The following is a 22,273-nucleotide window of genomic DNA, read 5'->3' as shown; positions in this document are numbered from 1 at the left end:
ATGTTTTAAGTAACCTGATATATTGCTATAAAAATAAAACAAATTTATTAACTATTTATCAACTATTTTGTATTATACGTGCAATTATTAAATTTTGAGACAAGATATATTTGAATATTAAATGATTTCGGTTGTAAACATACTTCAAAACATTACACACCAGTTGTTTCGGTCAGTACCCACTGCATTCCAGAAAATATTTATTAAATATTTACTGAAATATGATCTCATGTGCACCTATCGTGAATAGGAATCCCAAGTCGGGTGTTTGCCCCAACATTTCATGTGCGCAACCACTGAAAGTTTCGTCTTAAGCTGAAATGATTGCTGCAGCAACTTCCGCACTCAACTGCAATTAGTTTGTGTGGCACGAACTGCTCGAATTCAACATTTCAACTGTAAGTTTCAATCCTAGGGCACCTGTCAGTCGGTTGCCAGTCGACAGGTTTTAATGGTCGGAAATCATGCACAGTGCAAGTCGCCAGCTGCTGAATTAAAGTCAATTTGTTTAAATAATAGCTGAAAAGTACATTTAAACAGTGCAGCACAAGCACAACAAGCTGCACAAGTCGAAACTTTGAGCTTGAGCTCAGTAAACTGGCATTACGTATACGCAGTGTGTGTCGGTGCGGTAAACTTTTCGGCCATTGCAGCTGTTGTTTGAGTAATTCAAGTGCACACACGGACAGGTTTTAAGTTGCCAAGAGACGTTTTCAGCTCTAGCAAGATGTATCAGTGAATTATTTCAGAACTTCACATCCCTGTGGCTTTGCATATTCTCGGAACCGATTAGATTTCCATTAGCAGTAACAATTTAATCGAGCGTGTATTATGCAATAAGCAAACATACGAACTACATTGCATTCCATTGAGTGCACCAGAAATGTTGAGGCCGGAAGAGACTTAGTTTGCTGACTGGTATGGAAACTATGGTTTCGCTCCAGCACAATGTAGTCCTCAACAATTGTGGTCAGCGGAAATCAATGGATTCATCATTGGGACATAACACCTTGAAAGCTTTCCATAGAGGTGAGGCAGAGTCGAACCGCAGGATTCCATTTGTGGCAGAGAGCATGTTTAATTGCCACAAAGTGCGCCTGCTTCCCGAAATCAGAGGCAGCTGGCAGCTCACCTGATGGCATTATGGCCACAAGCAAATCAAGCAAATATTTTAAATTCGATATATCCTTTATGTCCTTTTGCGGACATCTTTCCCGGACGGGCCCTAAGCTCGTTTTCTATTTGGGCTTAGTGAGAAATGTCAGCGGCATAAAATGGATAAGGGACAAATGTGACAGCTCACAGAAAAACATTCGCAGGCGAAAAATGTAAAGGAGCCACATAAAAGGCATCGCCCAGATTTGCCCAATCTCGGCACAGTCGACGCCAATGTCAACGCGGCGCATGGGTGATGTGGGTTGGTGAGGCCAGAAGGGACCGCCGGGATACACGCTTGTGCAGCTTTTCACTAGCTGGCAGCGGACATTTGCCAAGAATCGATCAATGGCATTCGCTTAGCCGCCTGGGCGCAAATAAATTGAACTTAAATAGACGACGTCAAGGGCATTAAATGTGACGTCGCTGTCAAGTTAAGTGCCGAAGGTGGCAGGATCTTACGGGAAAAGCAGATACATGGAAGCAGGATGGCACTGCAGCAAAAACTTATAAGAATTTGATATTAAATACATAAAAAAATGTTTTTAAAATATAATATTGCTAATCAATCCATTGAAGTTGGCAATTGTTGAAAATGGCAGGAATTCTTTTTTATTTTATGTGTAACAGCATTCTCTAGAGATAAACTCAGCTTAAATTCTTTCCTTTACGCAAAACTAAAAGTGTGCTCAAATGTGCACGCCAAAGTGACCATAAAATCCTATTCCTTACACAACCCAGTTTTTTTTTCTCGACTTGACTTCCTGTAAAAATCCAGTCCACCTCATGTGCATACAACATCCCTTGCCAATTGCGGGAATAGAGGGTAGCTAAGCTCAATTCCGATTTTGATTACACTCGGTTCTGTTATTTTCGGTCCCTTGTAGTGCCACCAAATTTGCCACATCCGGCACAGGCCGAAGTTTATATTGCGACTCCGGGTTTCAGGCGCCGTCGGTTGCTTTGTGGCAACTGTCAAGTGTGTCTGGTCGACCGAAATAAGTGGACTGCCAAAAAGTTGCCTTCTCTGGGCCATGTCCTTCATCTCCGGCTGCTTTGTCTCCGATTTCGTGGCACTGGTGTCGGGTGCTTTGCTTTATTTTTCGTTTAATAATATTTTCACTTTGATGCCACTTCGGTCAGCCGGCGAACGCTCGAGGGTGGCGAGTGGTTTTCGGTTCTCTGTTTATGCCCCCGCATTACGGAAGTTGACAATTTAATTTTATGTACTCGCCACATTCCCGCCGCTGCCACAGATACTAAACATTTATTGGAGGGCCAAAAGGTTCGACTATTCAAAGTGCCCACCGAGCCGTGGACTCTTGGCTTAGGTTCCAACCGCATTTCCATTCTAATTCGCACGTGCTTGCAATTTGGCAAAGCCCCTAATGTTGGGGCTCCTCAATGTATAAATCTTCATTATGCATGAAAAGCATTCCCCCTCACTTAACTTATGCTCTTTTATATGAATTCTTCCCGTTTGCCGCCTTTCCGTTTGATTTCAAAAGGCTTTGGATCAAGGATATCGCAGATACTCATACAAAATCCGCTGGGGCGCATTTGTACCTTATTTATTTTGGTGTCACAATTTATGAATCCACTGTGCGGATGTTATTTATTGAGGCTTTCAATGCTTAAAATAGATACTTTTAGCAACTCATCAGCGCCTGACAACACGAACTTCCCATTACCAGACTCCGCAATTAGCCTTCAGACTTTGGCTTCAACTATTTAAAACTTGCCAGTTTATTCTAGGAGCCCACAAAAGAAAACCCAAACTTGAGCACTTAGACACGAATTGAAATAAAATAAATAAAATTAGAATTCTCAGCCCTAGAGTCTGCCCCCAAAATGGTTGGCTTCATTCCCCATTTCTCTGCCTAGCAGCTGCCATTTCCTTTTCGCTCCGCGGCCAGATAGAAAGCCAATTTTATGACTCAACTTAAATAGGCACTTTACGTTTGCTCTTAATGCCTTTTTACGAGAGCTCCTTGGTCCTGGATCCTGGAATCGCGACATTAATGATTGCCACGCCCCTGTCGAGGGCTTTATTGGAAAATAAATGGGCGAATAGTCGGCGGCAAGTGTGTGGCGCACTTATCTGATTTTACACTTGCGACCATCAAAATTATGACAGTCGCAAAGTGAATCGTTTCGCTCGGCCAAACGATCAACTTTGGGCCAGAAGTTGCAAACTTACAAAGCAGGCATGCGTGGGCCATTTTCCGGAATTTCAATTAAATGGCTGCGAGTGGGCCAAAAAGTTTCCCCTCGCCAACTGGCAAATCTTCTTCGCACAGCCCGAGGCTTGAGGTCAGGGGCCACATTGACGCATTTACACACAAATTACCGCCAAGTGTCAAATGCAAACATTTCGACTCTGGCAACAAACAATATTTGCCATAAAAACAGAAAGCGCCGAGCCATCCGCAAACGGAAAAGTTTCGTAATGAAGCTAGCACCCAACTGGCAGCCTCCGTGGTCCCAAAAGCTTAAAGTTTACTTTAAAATTTGCCTCAAAATTTTGAAGCTCGCCTTGGAAGATACATTCTAATTGTTCAATTTCACCATTTGACCATGTATTTAATTAAAACTTTTCAATTCGGAACGCTGCAAGCTTCGTTGTTTTATGCTCAATTGTCCCCGTGCACTCGATGGCCGTTAAAAGTTGGCCCGCATTTGTGTCAATTGTTGTAAATAACTCGCACCGCAAATTTAGTTAGATCCAAATGGAATAAATTATGCTGCAAGGCATGACAATCGGAAATGTACTCGCCATTTATTTGTGTTTTAATTAGAGAAATTTATGCACACAATGTTCGTAGCATTAAATATGAAATCAAATGAAATTAATGATTCAAGCACAGGATGTCGCTAGCCCGCACAATTATCATAATGATATTTGTAAATGCTTTTTTTGCAGCCTTTAATTTAATTGATGACAAAGCAGAGACATTAAAGCAATTAAATTACCAAATGGCAAGTCACATGCCGGAATTTAGCTAATGTTATTTGCTAAATTTAAAACAAACGAGAAAATTTATTTTTAAAAGCACTGAAAGCCTTGTTTCGTTAATTTCATCAAATCACCATACATCCGCATAATTCTTTGTTTCCGTACGAAAAATCCATCCATTTTGAAGATTCGCTTGCTGAAAACGAGACTCGGAAGTCGTTCATTCGACATCACGCATACGCAGTGTGTGCGCTAGCAAACTTAATTAATGTCAAGCCATGATGTCACAAGGAGCATAAATATTCCACCATTGCCGCTGTGGGGCGTCGACACGAGCACATGAGAAATCATTGATATTAGTTGAGCAGCGGGACTGCCGGAAGGACTAAGGGGTCGGAATGGAGGAGGGGCAGAGCTGCTGCTGCGGAGCGGGAATCACGCAGCTTGCAGCGAACTTTTGATTAAAATGTTGAAGCAAACACGATGGACGAGAATCGTGGAGCGGGGCCAGCCGCGGATGAAACTTTCGCGAACGCACACACAAATTGCGAATGTTTCGCCAAACGAAAAGTTGGCAAATCCCACCAAAAATGTTGTTCTATCTGTATGGCTTTGGTGCAACATGTTTGTGGTTCCTTGGTTTGCGTTTGAGTCTGCACTTTCAGCCAGCGAATCTTCTTGCTGCTGTTGACAATCCGCAGCTAGCAGCGGTTGCACACTGCGGACCGATTGTAAATCCAAAGCCCAAACGCCGGAAACAAGAAAAATACGAACCACCAAACCGGATGGATGCAGTCCAACAACTCGCCGTGAAAAATTCAATTACAAAGTCACACCAGCGCCATCGAAAGAATGCAAATTTACACGGCAGAAAGTGGGTCGAATACCGCAGCAGCTCTAAAAACTGGCAACTAGTTCAGAAGCTGTTTTGCGGTCCGCCAGCGACCATTACGATTACGATTACGTATGTAGTGGATAGAGAGCGGAGAGCTGGAAAACCCGGAAGATGGCAAGGAAAAGCTGAATGTCGCAGGCAGTCAGTCACGTGCGAACGTGACGAAAATGCCACGATTCAGTTTTGGCCAACTTCTGCGTGCCAATGAGCAGCAACAGTCGCAACAGCAGCAGCAAAAGAAGCAGCAATAGCAATCGCATTGTGCCGAGCTGTTATTTGTTTGTTTTGTCCGTGCAGGACGTGAAGTCCTGCCAGCTAATGCACTTGGAGAAATTTTCGGTTTGAAAAAAAGAGAACAAACATATGAATTGCCGTCGAAGATTGGTTTTTGGATATATAAATATAGAGATTCTGGCAAATCTACACGCACGGATTGCAAGCCACATGTCTAGTAAGCTCCTTGAAGGCAATTTCATCCAAAAAGCCGAGAGCAAGAAAAAACTTTCTCCTGTGTGTGTCACATTCCGGAGTGCTTCTTCGTATTCATAAGGCCGAAGGACTACGGCACAACAATACAGAAACCGCAAAGTGCAAAATCCGAGTTGCGAGACCTGGTTGACCTGGCGAATCAGGAATGCTTCTTCTGTCGCACCGCTGCAATTGCAAATTGCTGTGGCAACACACTCTCACATGTCAATTGGAGGAGCTATCGGGCGATTTCTAAGGTGTCAATCAGAAGAAGGTGCATTGATTGACTCGATTGTTCGCTGAGATCACAGCTGGGTAAATTGATTTTCAAACATCTATGCGGAGGACTCGAACGAAATTCCTTTCGAGTGCAGGAGGCGAGAGATTCTATTAGAATTTCTTTGAATAATTCGATTAGTGGCATATCTGGCGTCTTAGCAACGTGCTAATTAAAAGCCGAGTCTGGTGCCAGCCTGGCCCCTGGCGAATTCCATAACTAATTAATTTTGCATTATTCAATGCACTCGGTGCAGGCGCTTTGCCCACTGAACTGCACTGGTCTTCAAATTCAATCATCGTCAGGCCAAACATAATAAATTTCTCATGATTGGCATACATTATTTATGGTGTGAGCGCACAGAACAATGACAAACGAGTCTCCATGGACGTGGACGTACTGGCCAAATGAAAGCCAAACATCACAAAATTTCACCAGATTCTGTGGCCAAGAAATCAAATTCAAAATCAAAAACGAGCCCAAATGCATTGCCATAATTGAATTTACAGCATGGTGAATTCAACCTAATTACCGTTGCTAAACAAGACTCAAACATGTTTGCCAAAAGCAATTATCTTTAATTGTGAAATATTATTTTCTTTTTTTTTGTTGCCCAACAAATTTTACACAAATTACGCAGCGCAAATAAAACCAAAACCCGAAACGGGTAATATGTTATGTGGTAGGTGTTCTGCGGGTGTCCTTTCGCCTGTTCCAAATGCTCATGTGTCTGTGGGCACGAAACCATGACCAAATAAAACGATAAGTACAACACGGGAATATTAATTGTGGATTAGGGGAGAAAAGGCTTTTAAACGAAGCTTATTTGTGTGATACAAGGTGTACTGAACTCTTAATTCACTGAATTTAACATATAATCAATAAACTTATTACTTAATACTCATGCTTATGAACAAAACAATTTTAGGGAAACAACTTCTGTCACGAAAGAATTTCGATGGTTCGACTTAATTTTCCTTCTTTTTAGCTTTCCATTTTCAAATGTCCTAATCTAGCTAAGCTTTTTATATAATTTAACCATCATATTTCTGTTTAAGCTAGCAGCCGCAGGAATCACTGATAAGGTCGGCTGCTTAATTAGTCCTGTCACTTTATGCAGATTCGCTGGGCCCGGGCTAATGAAAATCCGTTGTAAAATATTACGTATACGCACGCGCTGGGTGCTCATTCAAATTAATTGACTTCACGCTGTTATTGTTTATCCGACAAACTGTTGCGGCGCCGGCGGACAGCGCATATATTAACACATTTTAAAATGTCACCTCACATCCTCTTCTGTCGTTCCCTTCGCAGACCACACAGCATCCGCATCGCCGGGAGGAGGAATAACAGAAGCCGCCACCATGACGACGCCGGCTAGCGAGCCATCAGTGAGGCATATAAATCAAAATTTAATTATGTCACAGTCGAAGGAGGGTGAACCGGTGCCCGTGCCACAGCCGTATGCCCAAAGTGCCGCATCCGCCGGGGGCAGCAGCATCACCAGCTTCGACTCGACCAATGTGATCGATGGCCAAAGCCAGCCGACGCCCACACACCTGCAGGAAGCGGTGCTCCAGACGCACTCGCACTCCCGGATCCAGGCCAAAGATACGGCCGGACCCTATCCCATCCCAGCACACCGGCCGGAGCCCGTGGAGAACCATCTGGAGGCCAGCAACGGCATCGAGGGCGGCATGGAGAGCCTCTTCGGCACGCCCATGTACTTCGGCACCGAGAACTCGACGGTGGTCACCACGCAGATCGGGGCCACCGCCCACGTTCCCTGCACCGTGCACCACATCGGCGAGGGGGTGGTAAGTACGCCCAGTATTGTTTTAATATTTTATTAAAAATAAATCCATCACTGTTGCTTTGTTTGCCTCCGCCAACGACAACGGCGATGATGATGACTTTTGTGTCGCTGCCTTTTGTCAATGTGAGGCAGCCAGACTTTGTCCTCGTGGAAATGGAAAAGCATTCAATGTTAATTGATGAGACCCAGATCGATCAAGTGCTTTATTTTCGATTCTCTTCAGATTTCATCAAGTTATGCGTATATACCTCGATGAAAGTTTTTACGATATTAAAATACAAAATCGACTTTAAAGACTTAGTCAGGTAGTTATTTATGTGTTATATTTTTAAATTTTTAGTCAATTGTATTTATCTTAATGTAGGAATTTTTACTTTAATGAAAATATTATATAAAAAAAGTATTGATTTTGAATTTGCAATGCTTCCCTTTGTTTCACTTTGAAAAGCATCTGGTTATATTTAGACTTTAATTTTCTTACCCAAGGAAAGTCTAAAAATTCCCGGCATAAACGTTAAGGCCGCTTACCCCGAGTTCCGGCTAAAGTTTACTTATTTGTTTTCAATTTCCACCTGCCAACTGCGACAGAATTTAATTAAGCCGCTCCGCTTATCGAGGGCACTTGTGTCAGGGACTTCGTTTCGGCCCAGAGGCAAACTAATATGGTAGTAAGCACACAGATTTCGGACATTTTGGGCCTGAGCAAAATGACTGCGTGGGTCATTTGGCAGCACAATGAAAACACACAAACACACTGGCCCACAGGGGATGGCACTGGGAGACAAATTACACCTTTCGCCAGGAGTATGGAGTGGGTGTGTGGGTGTGTGGGTGTGCGGGGTAGCGGCATTGACATGCCATAGCCTCAAGTGGTATTAATTTTCCGCTTGTCTAGAGTTATTACTCATACGCCGTGGTGTGCGTCACGTCTCGTGTATTTGCTCCTCGGGCCCGAGGACAGGGCGGTGTTTATCCCGTCCCGCCACCCCAAAAAGTCGGACACTCGATTAGGCCAGCCAGCTGCTCCGTCGCCCATCCCAAATGACCCCGGTGCGTGTTTGTTGCGTGTCTGGTTTAAATTGACGATTTCATAATTGTGCCTTCAAGTGTGCGGAAGTTAATAAGCACTTAAGTCCTCGTAGGCTCCTGCGAGTGTGCGAGAGTGTTAGCCAGTTGGCACTTTGCACGGCTGCGTGCTCAAGTGGGGATGCCCCGGCTTATATGGGCCACACAATAGGCTTGGGTCTCGGCCTAATAAGTCGGCAATTTGTATTATGGAAATTGTGCTGCATGGCCTCTTTGGGGTTAGCAAAATATTATCATCGTGTTTTAGCCCTCTCATTGCAATGCGCTTGGGGCAGCCGACCCTTTAATTGCACCGATCTCAAAGGAGCTCTACCCGATTCGCCAGATGCATACATTAGCTAGATACAGCTGTGTATGCATATAGTGGGTGTATATATATATTTATATAAGGAGGTCTTCACGCACTCATTGCTTAATTGGCAAACAGAGAGCTGTACCAAATCCCCAATGAGACGTGAATTCATTGGGTTACTACACTGCGAGAAATGTCCTGAAATGTGAGAGTGAGTAGATATCAGATATCCCTCTTGCTCCCTTGCTAGCCGCTACAGATTTGTCAGCGATTTTAATACACAAATATTCTGTGAATAATAATGTTATACATTTTTTTAATACTACAAGACTGTTTGAAAATCCTTGAGTTCCGCAGATTTCTTCATAGTTCTATTAATTCTTTATAAGTACTACAAAATGACTCAGATTTGTGTCCCCTGCTACTTAAAGCTCTTTGAGGGCTGCAACTTCTGCGTCTAAATGGGAAATGCACTTTCATTTCATTGCCCTCGCCGTGTGTGTGTGTGTGTGGCATTAAAATCTTGAGCAGGGAGCTTCGGGCATTATGCGAATGCGTCTGTGAATGTGCATGTGAATGTGAATGTGTGCGTGTGTGTGGGGATGCGAGTTGCAAGTTCAGTGGACAGGAAACGTACACCTCCAGACCAGGGGCAAATGATTTCCATATTTGCGACTGCACTGCACTGCGGCAGAATGCGCAATCGAAATGCTTTGTCAGTTGCTCGCCTTTGTCTATACCAGGCCCGCAAAAAAGGTCCTTTTTAACTTGAAGAATACACACACTAAACATTTCCGCGAATCGGGCTTTGTTTTGTCTGCGCCTTCGCAGTCGTAAATTCGCTTTAGACGACAATAAAATGCAGGAAACATTAAATAAATGAATTGCTTCCTCGAGCGCACGGCTTTGTTTTGGAATTTTGCTGCAATTTTAATTTTTGTCGCTTCACCATTACGCAGTGGTTGGTTTTTACGGGGCGGAGATGGCATCGAATTAATACGAGTAAAGTCCCTTAAATTTAAGTACACATAATGCCTTCTTCGTAAAAAGCGTTGACAACTTTCCATTGAAGTAATACTATTAATTAAGAGCATTTTCAGGCGTATTGCGAACAAATCTGCTTCGCCAGCAATAACAGTTTTCTGGCAAATTTAAAGCCCATAAATCAAATGACACGAGCAGCAAGAAGTCCTTGCAAACACACACACTCGCACATGTGCGTGGTTGAAAAAGTGGAAAGAGCACTTCGAATTAAGAATTACGACACTCGAATGTGGCTGGGCGGGCATTAAAATATGTCATTAGGGTATTAGTCGAGAGCAGCAGCTTAAATGGCATTTAAAATAAACTAAGCAAATACGTGTGACCTGTGTCAGCCATCAGCCAAAGGGTGATGCCCGTTGCATCCGGCTTATATAAATTGAACTAAATCAGCAGTCGAGCAGCAGCGACAGTCAGTGCAGAAAGTTATGGCACAGCACGGACTGACGAAAAGTTATGTTCACAGAGAGCTTAAGCGGCAGAGCAGTAATGGAATATTAAAGGATTTGGTAAAGAAAGCCTGAACAAGGGTATTAGGCAAAAGTAGAAAAGTAATATTTTATAAGTCGCTGTAGACTGATAAGTAAGTTTTGTAAAATAGTTTCCATAGATCACACATTGTTAACACCAAACGATCAATAAAAGGATATTACTTAGGAAAATATTTAATATTTTAATTAAGTTTGTTTGAAGTGATTGCCCACCTCCTGGCTCAGCATGTTGCACTTTTGGGGCATCCACTGTAACCCATTTAGGTTCGCATATATATGTCTCCCGACGACTTTCAGTTGACTTGGTCCTCTCCCTGGCTTTTCCCAACCATATTCCCCTAGCCATCTCCTTGACCTGCAGCCGAACTCCATTTAATTCCGCTTCCTCCGGCAATGCCGATTCCCATGTTTGTCCTGTTGCTCCAGCTATGCGGCCCTGCGCTCGTGTCTGTGTGACTTGAGCACTTAATTACTTTTTAGATAAATTGTCGTTTTTAATGTCTAGACTCGCCTCCTGTCCCTGCCTGGGATCTTTCATAGAGAAAAGTAGCAGTAATTAAATGTGCTCACAGCATGCCAAGATTCTGGTACGCTTCCGACAATGGAAAATGCGAAAGCTTAAATGCTGAAAACTCGAAAATGTTCGCCCAGCTTCCATTGCTTCGTTCGCTCAGATAGAAGGTAATTTATTTATAATTTTCTGGGAAATGTTCCCCAATTCAGATTAGAAAATATAATTGTACGAGAGTGAGAGTGCGGATAGCTTTGGCTGAAACACTTCTCCTTTTGCTTGGCCAGATAAAAATACACCGAAATTGGTATTTTATGAAAATTAACGCTGGGGGCTCTGGCCCTTCGGTTTGGATAAGTCGTTTAGATAAAAAAGGTTACGCAAATGTTTGAGCAGAGCAGCCCGGCATAGGTATGCGTGTGTATATGGGCACATATAATTTGCAAAGTTTAAAATCAGATAAAATTGGAATTGCCCTTGTCCGAGAAGTGAAGGCTGTTACCGAAAAACCAAAGCCAAAATAGAACGGAAACCACTTAGCCAGCCTGCCAGTGGAGGAGACAAAAAAACAAACAAATAACTTAGCCAGTCCATTGATGAGGGTTTGGCAAAGGATAATGCAGGATATGCGCGGCATCGCTCTGCCGAGCTTAATCAAAACAAACACATAATTCCTGCACAATCATAATTTGTGCATAGTTTCACCTCGGTCTCTGCAACTCTGCCATGAAACCCCGTTTCGAATTTTGCTCAAAATTTGGCACACACAATGTGGCAGTGAATGTGCTTTTGCATGAGTTATATTCCATTGTGGAATTGTTGGGCGAACAAAGTAAAACACATTGTTGTTCCAGTTCCCCATTTTTCTGTGAACTCTATGTGTTCCTCATTTTTTATTGCTCACATTCAGCTATGAAAAGCTATGTGTGGGTGGCTGTGCTCGTGTGTGTGTGAGCTTAAGGCTCTTGCACTCAAGTCTCAGAACAACAAACAAAAAGCAAGGACCTCAAGCAAACACATCCACTCGCACTCACACTCATAGTCGCAGTGCCACTGTGCTGTAGCTCTTTGTCGCTTAAAAAAACATAAAATATTATAAAATATTTTACTGCCAGGCCCAGTTATTGTTGCAATGACCTTCGGGCTCAAATATTATGTGTATATTATGTGTACGTCTATATCTAGGTCTGTGGGTCCTGGTATCTTTTTTTGTCTGAGCTTCTGTTTGTTCAGCTGCTTTTTACCCGCTGGTATTACCAGTAAAAAGCGAGCATATCATTGAACTCTCAAAAAACATATATATATATAATATATTGCAGGTCCCAAGGGAATCGGAAATAAATCGAAACTAGAGTGACTTTTGTGTTTAATGTATTCCTTCTCTTGCCATATTATTTCTATTTGACATTGAATTGTTATTTCAAATTTAAGTTTGGTTGTTCGGCTTAGGGCCTAGTTCTTAATTAAATCATTTCTTGTTAAGTCAATTTTCCTTTCTGTCTCTACTTCCCAAGCTCTATATTATTTAACCAACAAGAAAGAAAATATTTAAGACTTTGCCAGGGCAACAAATACATTTCCAATGAAGCGGCGCTCCATAAAACTGTCTTTCTTGAAAAACCAATTTAATTAGAAATAAAGTTGGCATTCGGCAATTGTAAGTGTGTAAGTCAAAATACACAAATACAGAGACAGGCTAAGGACTAAGCTCATTATAAGACCGGCAGAGCAAACTCAATTGCAGCCACTTTCGGGGGCGGCGGTCCAAGAAGTTAATGTGGCTCGAAAATTGCCATAAACCTTTTTGAATGAATACAAATCATTATCACTTTGTTGCTGGCAGCCTTAACCGTAATTAAACCAACTCAACTCAAGGGGACAGGCAGGACTTTCAGAACTGGCAGGACAATGGTCGTAGAGTTGTTTGCCAGCTAATAAGACATTCTGGTCGACAGCTTGATGAAGGAGGCCACGCCACTTGGAGGGTCCTTTCTGGATGTTGATCCAGCTGTTGGTGCACAGGAAAAATAATAATAAACCATTCCCTTACAGCAAGAAAAACATTCTAAGCAGATTTAGCTAGTAAAAATTATATTATAGAAAGGAACTGTTTGGATCATAAAATCATGTACAAGAAATGCCTATGTCTTGGCATTTCGCTCAGTGTAATCCTGCTTCTGTTGCCTGTCACAATGTTTATTAAAACAAATGTCCCAAACAAAGGGAACAATTTGACCCAGATTTTTTGTTTGAGCTGGCATCTTGCGAGTATGGAGAATGGCTTCATCATTTCTATAAACTTTTCTGGGCCGACGACAAAGGAGATGGTGAGAGGTCTGACCCCAACCTACCAACCTAAAACAATTCAGCCCCACCACATAGGCTAGGATTGGTGCTGGGTGCTGGGAGGTCAGAGTTCACTGTCGCGGCAACCTTTTGCCTCGCTCACACCGTCTGGAAAATCTTAATTATTTTAATTGCAATGCAATCATCAATGCCTGGGCCCCGAATATAATGCCTGCCATTAAGTGTGAATGGGAATGCCGGGCAAACAATCGCATTTCACGCGGGGCCACCGCTGACAGCTGCTGAAAAGTAGGCTATGGTAATTTGCATTTCCACTTATTTTTCTTTGTTTGTCCTGCGGCTCTTATCAAAAGTAATGGCTGATTGTTTGGCGAGCCCAAGGCTGCGTGAATGTGGAAAATATTGGTGGAAAACATTAGCATAGAGTTGGGCCAGCAAACAGCCGAAGGCCTCATTGTTTGCATTTCTATTTACTCATTGTGCATGAAAAGCAGGGAATCTACGGCAATGTTTCCTTCAAATCCAGCAATTCTATTAGGTCACAATTCTCTACATCTTAAAATACCTTTCCATTCCAAACAATGAATGTTCCAACTTTCCATTTCCCTAAACCGAGTAGATTCGGTGTGAGTTGCAATTAGTGATTGCAGAATCACTGGTTAATTATGCAGTAATTGCACTTAATATGCATTTCCGCTGAATCGAGCTCCATTTGAGTTTCGATTGCTCTCAATTATGCATGTGTGGTTGGCGCTAAAAAGCGGCCAAAAGTTCGCATAGATGAGTGGAGAAAAAAAGCAGTTTTAGTTTCAGGCAGCAACAACAAAGTTGTCATCTTAAAAATTGAGTCGTGTATGAAATTTCAGGCAAACAAATCGAGCGAAGTTTATTCGTTTTTGGTTTGCCCCAAATATTTCCAAAATTATTTGGTATTTTATAAATCGATCAATTTTAAATTGATTTCATTGCAGCTTCAGTGTGTTCGTAAAAATATTTGCACGCTAACTAGTTTGGTGTTTAAAAGAATAATGTTATTAGGAGCGGCATAGTTTAATGAATTAAATAAAAATATTTACACACTTTGTTTAGCGTTTAAATTAAAATTTTATCCAGTTATCCAAAATTTGGAATTTAAAAACCACTGAAACTGCTCAAACTATTTTCCTGCATGAGCAATGCAATTTTATAAAACCCAAACCTGATCACCCCGACCCACCTGCATCAATACTTACCCACCCCTCATACCCCTTTGTGAACCGAATGCCAAGCTGCAGCCGCATATGAAATGAACACAGACAACCATTTGTGTGTGCGGGGGATGTGGGACAAGTTGCAACCAAAATGGCTGCTGTTGCCGCTGCAGCTGCTAAATAGAATTTTATTAAAATCGCTTGTTAAAAGTTTTTCACATTGAAAAAGTTGCTGCTGCGTTCTTTTTTACAAGCCAGTTGCCCGCTGGGATTGTGGCAAAGCGGAAATTGGTCGGACAGCGGCGCATAAAGCACACAAAAATGTGCGTCAATAGCAGGCAACAAAACAGGACCTGCCCGGCAGCAACATGCAACATCGAGCAGAACAAAAGCCAATCAAAAGTTTTCAACGGGCCCAGCGAGGGGTGAAAAGTAAAGTAAATACAAACTTCGTTGCAATCGGCTTCTGCATAGATTTAGCCACCAAGCCATGCAATTACCCAATCACCCAAACCCATCGAAATCGAAGCCCCTGGCCACATCCTCGTCCACATAGTCCACCTCGACCACCCACCTGGAAATCGTGCATGTGGGGCACGCTGTCAGAGATCGAGATTCCACGATAAGTCGACATGTTGGGCATTGGCAGGTTAACCAGACCCACAGCTGTGGGACAAATTTTTAAGTTTTTAAAAACCATTCCAACTTATGAACGATCACTCACATTTAATACATTTGACACATACATATACCTACATACCTTTGGGACCTTTTGAAATTTTCGAATAGAAGAATGAATATTGCAATTTTATTTTATTGAACACCACTGTACTCCAGATGGCCTACCTTTAGCGCTCTGTTGGCGGTACAGCGTGGCAGACAAGTAGTTAGCATAAATTTGCCATAAATTTGCTAACAAGTGATTTGTGGTGTGTGCGCTGTAGCTTTTGGCCATAAATTAAGCGTCACTTTTTATTTTGCATACGGTTAAAAAAAAAGGTAAAATGTAAACAATTATCTGCGTGCCCGCAGCTGCAGCCGCAGGACTCGCAGGATTCGTGGGCTTCGGCGGTGATGCCAACTGGCACACACACACACTTACACTCACACACATGCGTACGCAGGACAGGCGACTGAGATTTATGCGATTTTATTTACGCACACAATCGCACTCACAGCCTCTCTCTCACATGCAGTCACATAAAAAAAAGGCTGCCAAAAGGGAAAGGAATTCGCAGGCTTTTGATTAATTGCCGCCACATTTTACTCCCCCTGATGGCTTCACTTGGCACCCTTTCCTGCTCCCCCTAGGCATTCGAATTTTCTATATCCACGTCCGCTGCTTTTCCTCGCTTTTTCCTCCGGCTGCTCGACTCTTGTGTTTTTCTTCTGGCTAGCTGCATGGTTTATTTGCAGACACGTAGCGCTCGCAGTCGCAGTCCCTTTTGCCATCATAAATATCGTAAAAATCCTAAAAAACATATATATGTGTATATATATATATTGAGATGTGTGTCGTCGGGTGGCGTCGTCTAGGAGCTGCGGGCCAAAACGGAATTTATGCGCAATTTATGCCTCACACTCGGATTTTACTGTTACAGATTGTATTGAATAGATATATGGAAAGATTTTGCTAGCATATGCCGGGCAGAATCTTGATAATAAACGACTGCTTGCCATTCAATTGCAAATTTCCCCTACATTGAAATATTGTTTTCTTTTTGCTCGGACAGCCGGGCAAAAGTGCAGGAATATTATGGATTTCCTAAGCGGAAATTTCACTGGAACTCGACTGGGATTATGATATTTTGGCTGTGGACTCCACCATGGGGGTAAATCCCTCGACTCGCGCCATTTTCCATCCTCCATCCTCCATCCTGGTACTGCTACTGCGCCACATTGCGTATACGCCGCATTAAACATTTAAGCACGGAGAATGTAATTCGTTTTTATTGGCAAACGCAGCTGATTTAACAATTTCTGTGCCGTTCAACTTAATTTCAAGTTGCCGACTCTCCTGAGTGTGCTTCTTTTTTGGTTTTGTTCGAATTTGTGGCAGTTTCAGTTTGAGTTTGCAGCGCGCGTGTGTCAATATTTGGAATGAAAACCTTCGCAGGAAAGTTGAAAGTAACTGCTTGCCCTTGCTTTTTACTTCGTTATTCGTTCTTATTCTTTTTGTTGGCCAATAAATAAAATCCTTATCAATTGAAAATTGATTGATACACGCGCTTAGGTGCTTCGTCCTGATCCTTTTCAGCAGAGCACCAAAATCATCATTTTCGGCAGGCAATAACCCCATATGGACAGCTAATAGATGTGTTGCCTGTATTTGCACTGAGAAAAATTGGAAAATAGTTTTCTATGAATCTGTATTTAATGTATATTCTGGATTTTATTTTATGAGTATTTCCATTTAGGAGGGATGTTCACACACTTAAATGTTTAATATTTTACTAGTATATTAGAAAATATCGTTTCTCTTTGTGTTTGTGTGCGTGCTGATGTAGGCAAAAAGTGCGCAAAAAGTAGATGACGAAATGATTAATGGTCATTTAAGATTAGCTAAAGTCACATTCAGACACACTCAGAAAAGGAAAAGCGGAGGAAAATGGAAAAGCAGCGAGGGTGCTGGGAACACGCCCACCATTTGTCGAGAGTGGGCGCTTGGGTGGTGCCCCGCCCATTTGTTTGTTTGTTTGTCTATTTACAGTTAGGTAGCCAATTTGAACTTTGAACCTAGGATCAATCAATCTGCTATTATGTTTATTGTTGCTGTTGTAGTAATTCTTACACGTAATTGCTTTTTGATTTTTTTCCCAAGCCGTTTTGTATCTGTGTGCCCTTCGAAAATTGCATCATCATCAAGTCGTTGTCATCGTCCTAGTCCCGTCTTGATGGATTGGCAAACATTTCAACAGGACAGAGAGAGCCTGGACCCATCTTCGGATGGTCCGGGCATATGTTAAACATTCGAAAGCCCCAAAAAAAAAATGGAAGTCCTTGAGGCAAACGAATCCCATTGTATTTGGGCTAATGGCGCCCCTTTCTATCTGAACAACGAACTCTAACCCGCAACCCATCCATCTATTTTTAGGTATCGTGGATACGCAAAAAGGATTATCATCTGCTTACGGTCGGCTTAACAACGTACAGCAGCGATGAGCGGTTCAGTGCCACGCACTTGAAGCATTCCGAGGTGAGTCCTGTTCCTCCATTTAATTTGCATTGCTGATGAGCAGGGGGTGGCGAAATCGGAAGATGTGCTGATTGCATCGGATCGGAGACCTGCATACCAGATTAAATAACTTACAGTCAGGGAAAAATATACCAAGCCAACTAGTGATATTAGTCCGGAATTAAAATTATCCATAATCCTTGTTTTATCAAATCTGCCTACATTACGTATACGTAATATTTTGTTCTTCATATTTTTTCTCAAAATTCTACTATTCTTTTCTTTAATATTCGTGTCAAATATATTATTTTTCCCCTGTGCATCCAGCAGTTTTCATCTACATGCCTCCTGGTGAAAATTTGCTGCATTGTGAACTTTTGCAGTGGTCGGCCTCGAATAGCCGATACGTGACAAAAATTCAGTGCAGAATATTGCAAAATATTTTCACAACGGCAGCGGAGCAAATTGACTTCCAGGCGGCCTGGCCAATGTCTCCGTTGCTCTTTAATTCTAACCATTTTTCTGGCCTCCTTTTTCGCCTGCAGGACTGGACACTGCAAATCAAATTCGTGCAGTTACGTGATGCCGGCGTCTACGAGTGCCAGGTGTCCACCCATCCGCCCACCTCGATTTTCCTGCACCTGAGCGTCGTCGGTAAGTAGAGGCCGGAATTGCCTCAGTTACGGCTTCGATTTTAGATTTTCGGTCTATTGCTTTGGTTTCCATTTCTATTTGTGATTCGCTCTGGGCACTGGTGATTTTCTATAATTTCACGCCTTGATGGCTTTTCTCTTCCGGAGTAAACAAATGCCGGCAAAAAGCCTACCGAATGAGCTAGTTTTTGCCACATTTTCGTTACGTTCTGAATGCGCTCAAGCTGAAATTAGAAATGTCCATATGCCAAAGGTGGAATGGGTTAAGATGGGTTTGGATTGGGGTTGGTGTTGGGTATTCGAACGGGGGGTTAAAAAGGGGTTTCGGCTCAGATGGGATTCTCGAGTTGCAAACTCGGTTTCGGGGGCAAATGGCAACGACTCAGCAAGTTCTCAACTCATCGCGCTGTCCTTGGCTAACTGACGCACATTATTCTGAATTTAACAAACAATTTACTTTGAATGTGCTGCGCCTAATGGCCTTTTCTGCCTCTTGCTCCTTCATCTTGGCAGTTTCCCCAAAAAACAAAGCCACTCTCTTTGCCCAACAGCCGAACATACATGCGTACATGGAAAGTGATGTGACAGGCCAGCCATAGATTTTCCTCTTTCGGCAAAGTGGAGCTGGGCTGTCTGCCAGATGTATTTCATAAATTTGTGGGGCACTTTCGCCGGGCTCCGAGGGAAATTGATAACTGTCAGGGTTGGATGCTCGCCGATTTAGTCAGATAATGATAAAGGAGTTGAGTCGATTTGACCCCAGGGAAGCTGGCATATAACCTTTGAACTAGGAATCCAAATATAGAAACAATGGGATGGAAAGTTAAGATGTTTTATACGAACTAATTATTTGCATACTAGTTAAGCTAGCTTTTGAAGTCGTAAAGGTATTATTTGCTTTTATAGATAATATGTGATTATACTTTGAAACATTGTGTTAGTTTTGGCAGCAAACCAACTAAAACGCTTCTCCACTCTTACTTTTCTTTTCCCCCAAAACCCACATCGATTGGTTAGAAGCCCGCGCCGAGATCACGGGTCCTCCGATTCGATATCTAACCCCAGGTTCGACGCTGCGCCTGCAGTGCCGCGTGGTGCAGAACACGGAGGCCTCGGAGTATATATTCTGGTATCACGATAACCGCATGATTAACTACGACATCGATCGGGGCATTAATGTGTCAACGGAGCCGGGTGAGTGCTGGTTACCCCACTCCCTGCCATTGTTCACTAACCCATCATTTTCATCCATGACGTCCCTTGCAGACTTTCAATCTTCGGAGCTTACCATTCAGCGGACACGACGTGAGCACTCGGGAAACTTTACCTGCGTCGCCAGCAACACGCAACCAGCCAGCGTTCTGGTGCACATCTTCAAGGGTAAGTATCCATGAACTTACAGTATGTATTTAAGAATATTTTCGTTTTTTATTTAATTAAAATGTGAACGATAAAAGACACCATAATAGTCATTCATTATTAATAATACGCCCCTCCTGCTGAGTATGGCATTGTCAATGGAAAACTGCAAATCTTATGATTTAACCCACATCCGTTGGGATTCCGAAAAGAATAATTAAATTAACTGCGAAATTAAAAGAGCACCATTTTTTGTCCGTGCACAATCGAGTTAAGCCTCGCTGTGTGCCAGAAAAATTTCAATTATGTCCGCCAAATGAAATTAAAACTTTGAATAAACAAAGGACTGCTCATTTGAGTATCTGTAATTTTCGTACATCTGTATCACGGCGGCGTTATCTGTATCTGCATCTGTATCTGCGGCATCCTGTGTCTGTTTCAGTATCCGGTTGCTCTTTTGCAGTTCATATATCAGGCGGCGTGTGGTTGGTTCTGTTGGCTAAGAGGGAAAACAATAAAAGTAATTTATGAAAATTACACGGCCGCAAGCATGTGGATTAAAAATGCCCGCGCACGGTGCGCCAGATCCAGCCATTTGGCAGGCAAACTGCCATTAAAGCCAGGCCATAAACACGGCGAAACGTAAAGGAAAGAGACGGGCACTGGGCGGAAGAAAGAGAGGGAAGTGGCTAACACAAACAAAGAGTGCCCACGTAGTTAGTGCCAGTCATAATTTATAAGTTTCTGGCGCGATGAAGCGACGACGCTCATTAGCATTTTGTTGGTTAAGCTCACACTTTGCTTTTAACCGGCCATGTGTGTGTGTGTGAGCGTGTGTATGTGTTTTTTTAATTAAATTTTTGTGCAAATCTCATTTTCATATTCTCCGGACTTCTCTCCTGCAGGCGACAATCCGGCAGCCATGTATCACGGACATGTGGGCGGTTCCACGAAGACAATGCAGTCCCAGCTGCATATGATTATGATAATCATTGCCAGCGGCTATCGGATATTCCACACGAGTGTATATATGAAGATCGTGTAGATGGATGTAGATGGCCTAAAACGTAGCAGCCCCAGGATGCTGGTTCCGCGTGGAGAGCATTTGTAACTATGTCATCAGCCGGTCGAAGTCGAGCCCACAGGCCACCCATTTCCAGTTGCCCCCGTGGAAAACCCAATCTAAAATTAGTTACTTCTCTACTACAAGCATACATACGTACTACCATACACCTAACGCCTAGGCCAAAACTATCAGACAAGCGAAACCAGAACTTAAGAACTCTATCTCTCTCTACATAGCAGGTGTGCATGTATAGTAAAGAACAACTCTCTCCTTTTATATGTATGCGTGTATGTGTGTGTTTCGTTAATGTGTAAGTGTCATACTTAGCCACAGGATGCAGCTTATGCCGCACATGTATTATATAAATGTCAACTTTGCAGACTACTAACACAAAATTGACGAGAGAAAGAGCCGAAATATAGTATAATTTATGTCACTTCAAGGATCTCGAAAATCATAAACGAAAATGCGTATTTTCGGGTCCTGGGAGTGCTAACGAGCTCAATATTAAGAACTGACGTGCATTTCCAATCTAGAATTCATATTTTTACAAGTCCCAGTCTACGATTAAGAACTTAGTTTCAGCCACAAGCACTCAATCATTCGGCTCTGATTTATGCTGCATTGTACAGACAAACTCTTAACTGATTAAAATGGATTTAGCTAAAGGAATTTGGTTTTACTCGAGAAAGAGTTCTTCGAATAAATAACTTTCAGAGTTAAGCTGTAAATAAATTATTTGTTAAACTAAATTACATAAATAACTATTACGTGTAAGAGTGACAAACAGTTATTTGCAGAACGTGCAAACAAATTTAGAGTGTGGCAGTGGATAAAGTTTATAAGTATTGCAAAGTTTGGAAAGATGTTGTTAATCAAAAAGGTTAAAATCCAAAAAACAAGCAGAGAACCGAGTAATCAAAATAAACTAATTGTCTAAGATAAGGGATATTTAGCAATTTTTAATTAGTGGACATAACTTTTAACTGTCTTAGCAATGTGCAAATACAAAAGCATTGGCGACTCACTAACGAGCGGAGAATCCAATGGCAAAGGATTGGGAAATAGCTTCCAATGATTGCGTGTAAATATCGATTTGTGCAACTGCAGAAATGATTTTTAGCCCTTAAGTCTGTGTAGTTAAATGTAACGAAAATTACCGAGCAAAAAATACACAAAAATCAGAAAAAAACCATCATGAGAAAAGTGAACAAATAAAACATAATAAAATTATGCGAAATACAAAAACCAGCCACTTGGACTCTTGATTAATGCGGAAAGTTGGAGGAGTAGTGTTTTCCCTTTACTTTCAAGCATGGAAGAGCAATTTCAGGGCAACGCAGTTCATTTCATCACAACTCGACGTTCTTGAGTTAATAAAACCGAATTGTGTGTCGGCAATGACGAGAGATGAAAATGGCAATGGCGATGGCGATGACGATGAGGATGACGGCGGCCATGTAGATGGCGACGGAGATGAAGATGAAGTTGATGGCGCTACTCGGAGCGACACTTGATGCCTGTCCTGCGCCTCG

General features: G+C 42.4%; 1 protein-coding gene across 3 annotated transcripts in view; it reads left to right on the top strand.

Annotated features, from left to right (window-relative positions):
- LOC6735029 overlaps positions 1 to 21,989 on the top strand; it is a 32,932-nt gene extending 10,943 nt beyond the window's left edge. The window contains exons 1-7 of one of the 3 annotated variants that reach the window (XM_016181666.3): positions 687 to 1,029; positions 7,066 to 7,568; positions 17,580 to 17,681; positions 18,206 to 18,314; positions 19,331 to 19,507; positions 19,580 to 19,693; positions 20,578 to 21,989. In XM_016181666.3, the coding sequence (XP_016028305.1) occupies positions 921 to 1,029; positions 7,066 to 7,568; positions 17,580 to 17,681; positions 18,206 to 18,314; positions 19,331 to 19,507; positions 19,580 to 19,693; positions 20,578 to 20,717 (1,254 nt within the window). In that variant the 5' untranslated portion in view covers positions 687 to 920 and the 3' untranslated portion in view covers positions 20,718 to 21,989. Of the gene's footprint in view, positions 1 to 686; positions 1,030 to 7,065; positions 7,569 to 17,579; positions 17,682 to 18,205; positions 18,315 to 19,330; positions 19,508 to 19,579; positions 19,694 to 20,577 lie in introns of those variants that run through there. The other 2 variants (XM_016181667.3, XM_016181668.3) reach the window with 2 other exon arrangements.
- Positions 21,990 to 22,273: the final 284 nt, after the last annotated feature.

Source organism: Drosophila simulans, chromosome 2R, assembly GCF_016746395.2.
Source record: "Drosophila simulans strain w501 chromosome 2R, Prin_Dsim_3.1, whole genome shotgun sequence".
In the NCBI taxonomy this organism is placed as follows: domain Eukaryota; kingdom Metazoa; phylum Arthropoda; class Insecta; order Diptera; family Drosophilidae; genus Drosophila; species Drosophila simulans.
Note: the sequence above shows the minus strand (reverse complement) of the source record. Positions and strands in the feature narration are given on the sequence as shown.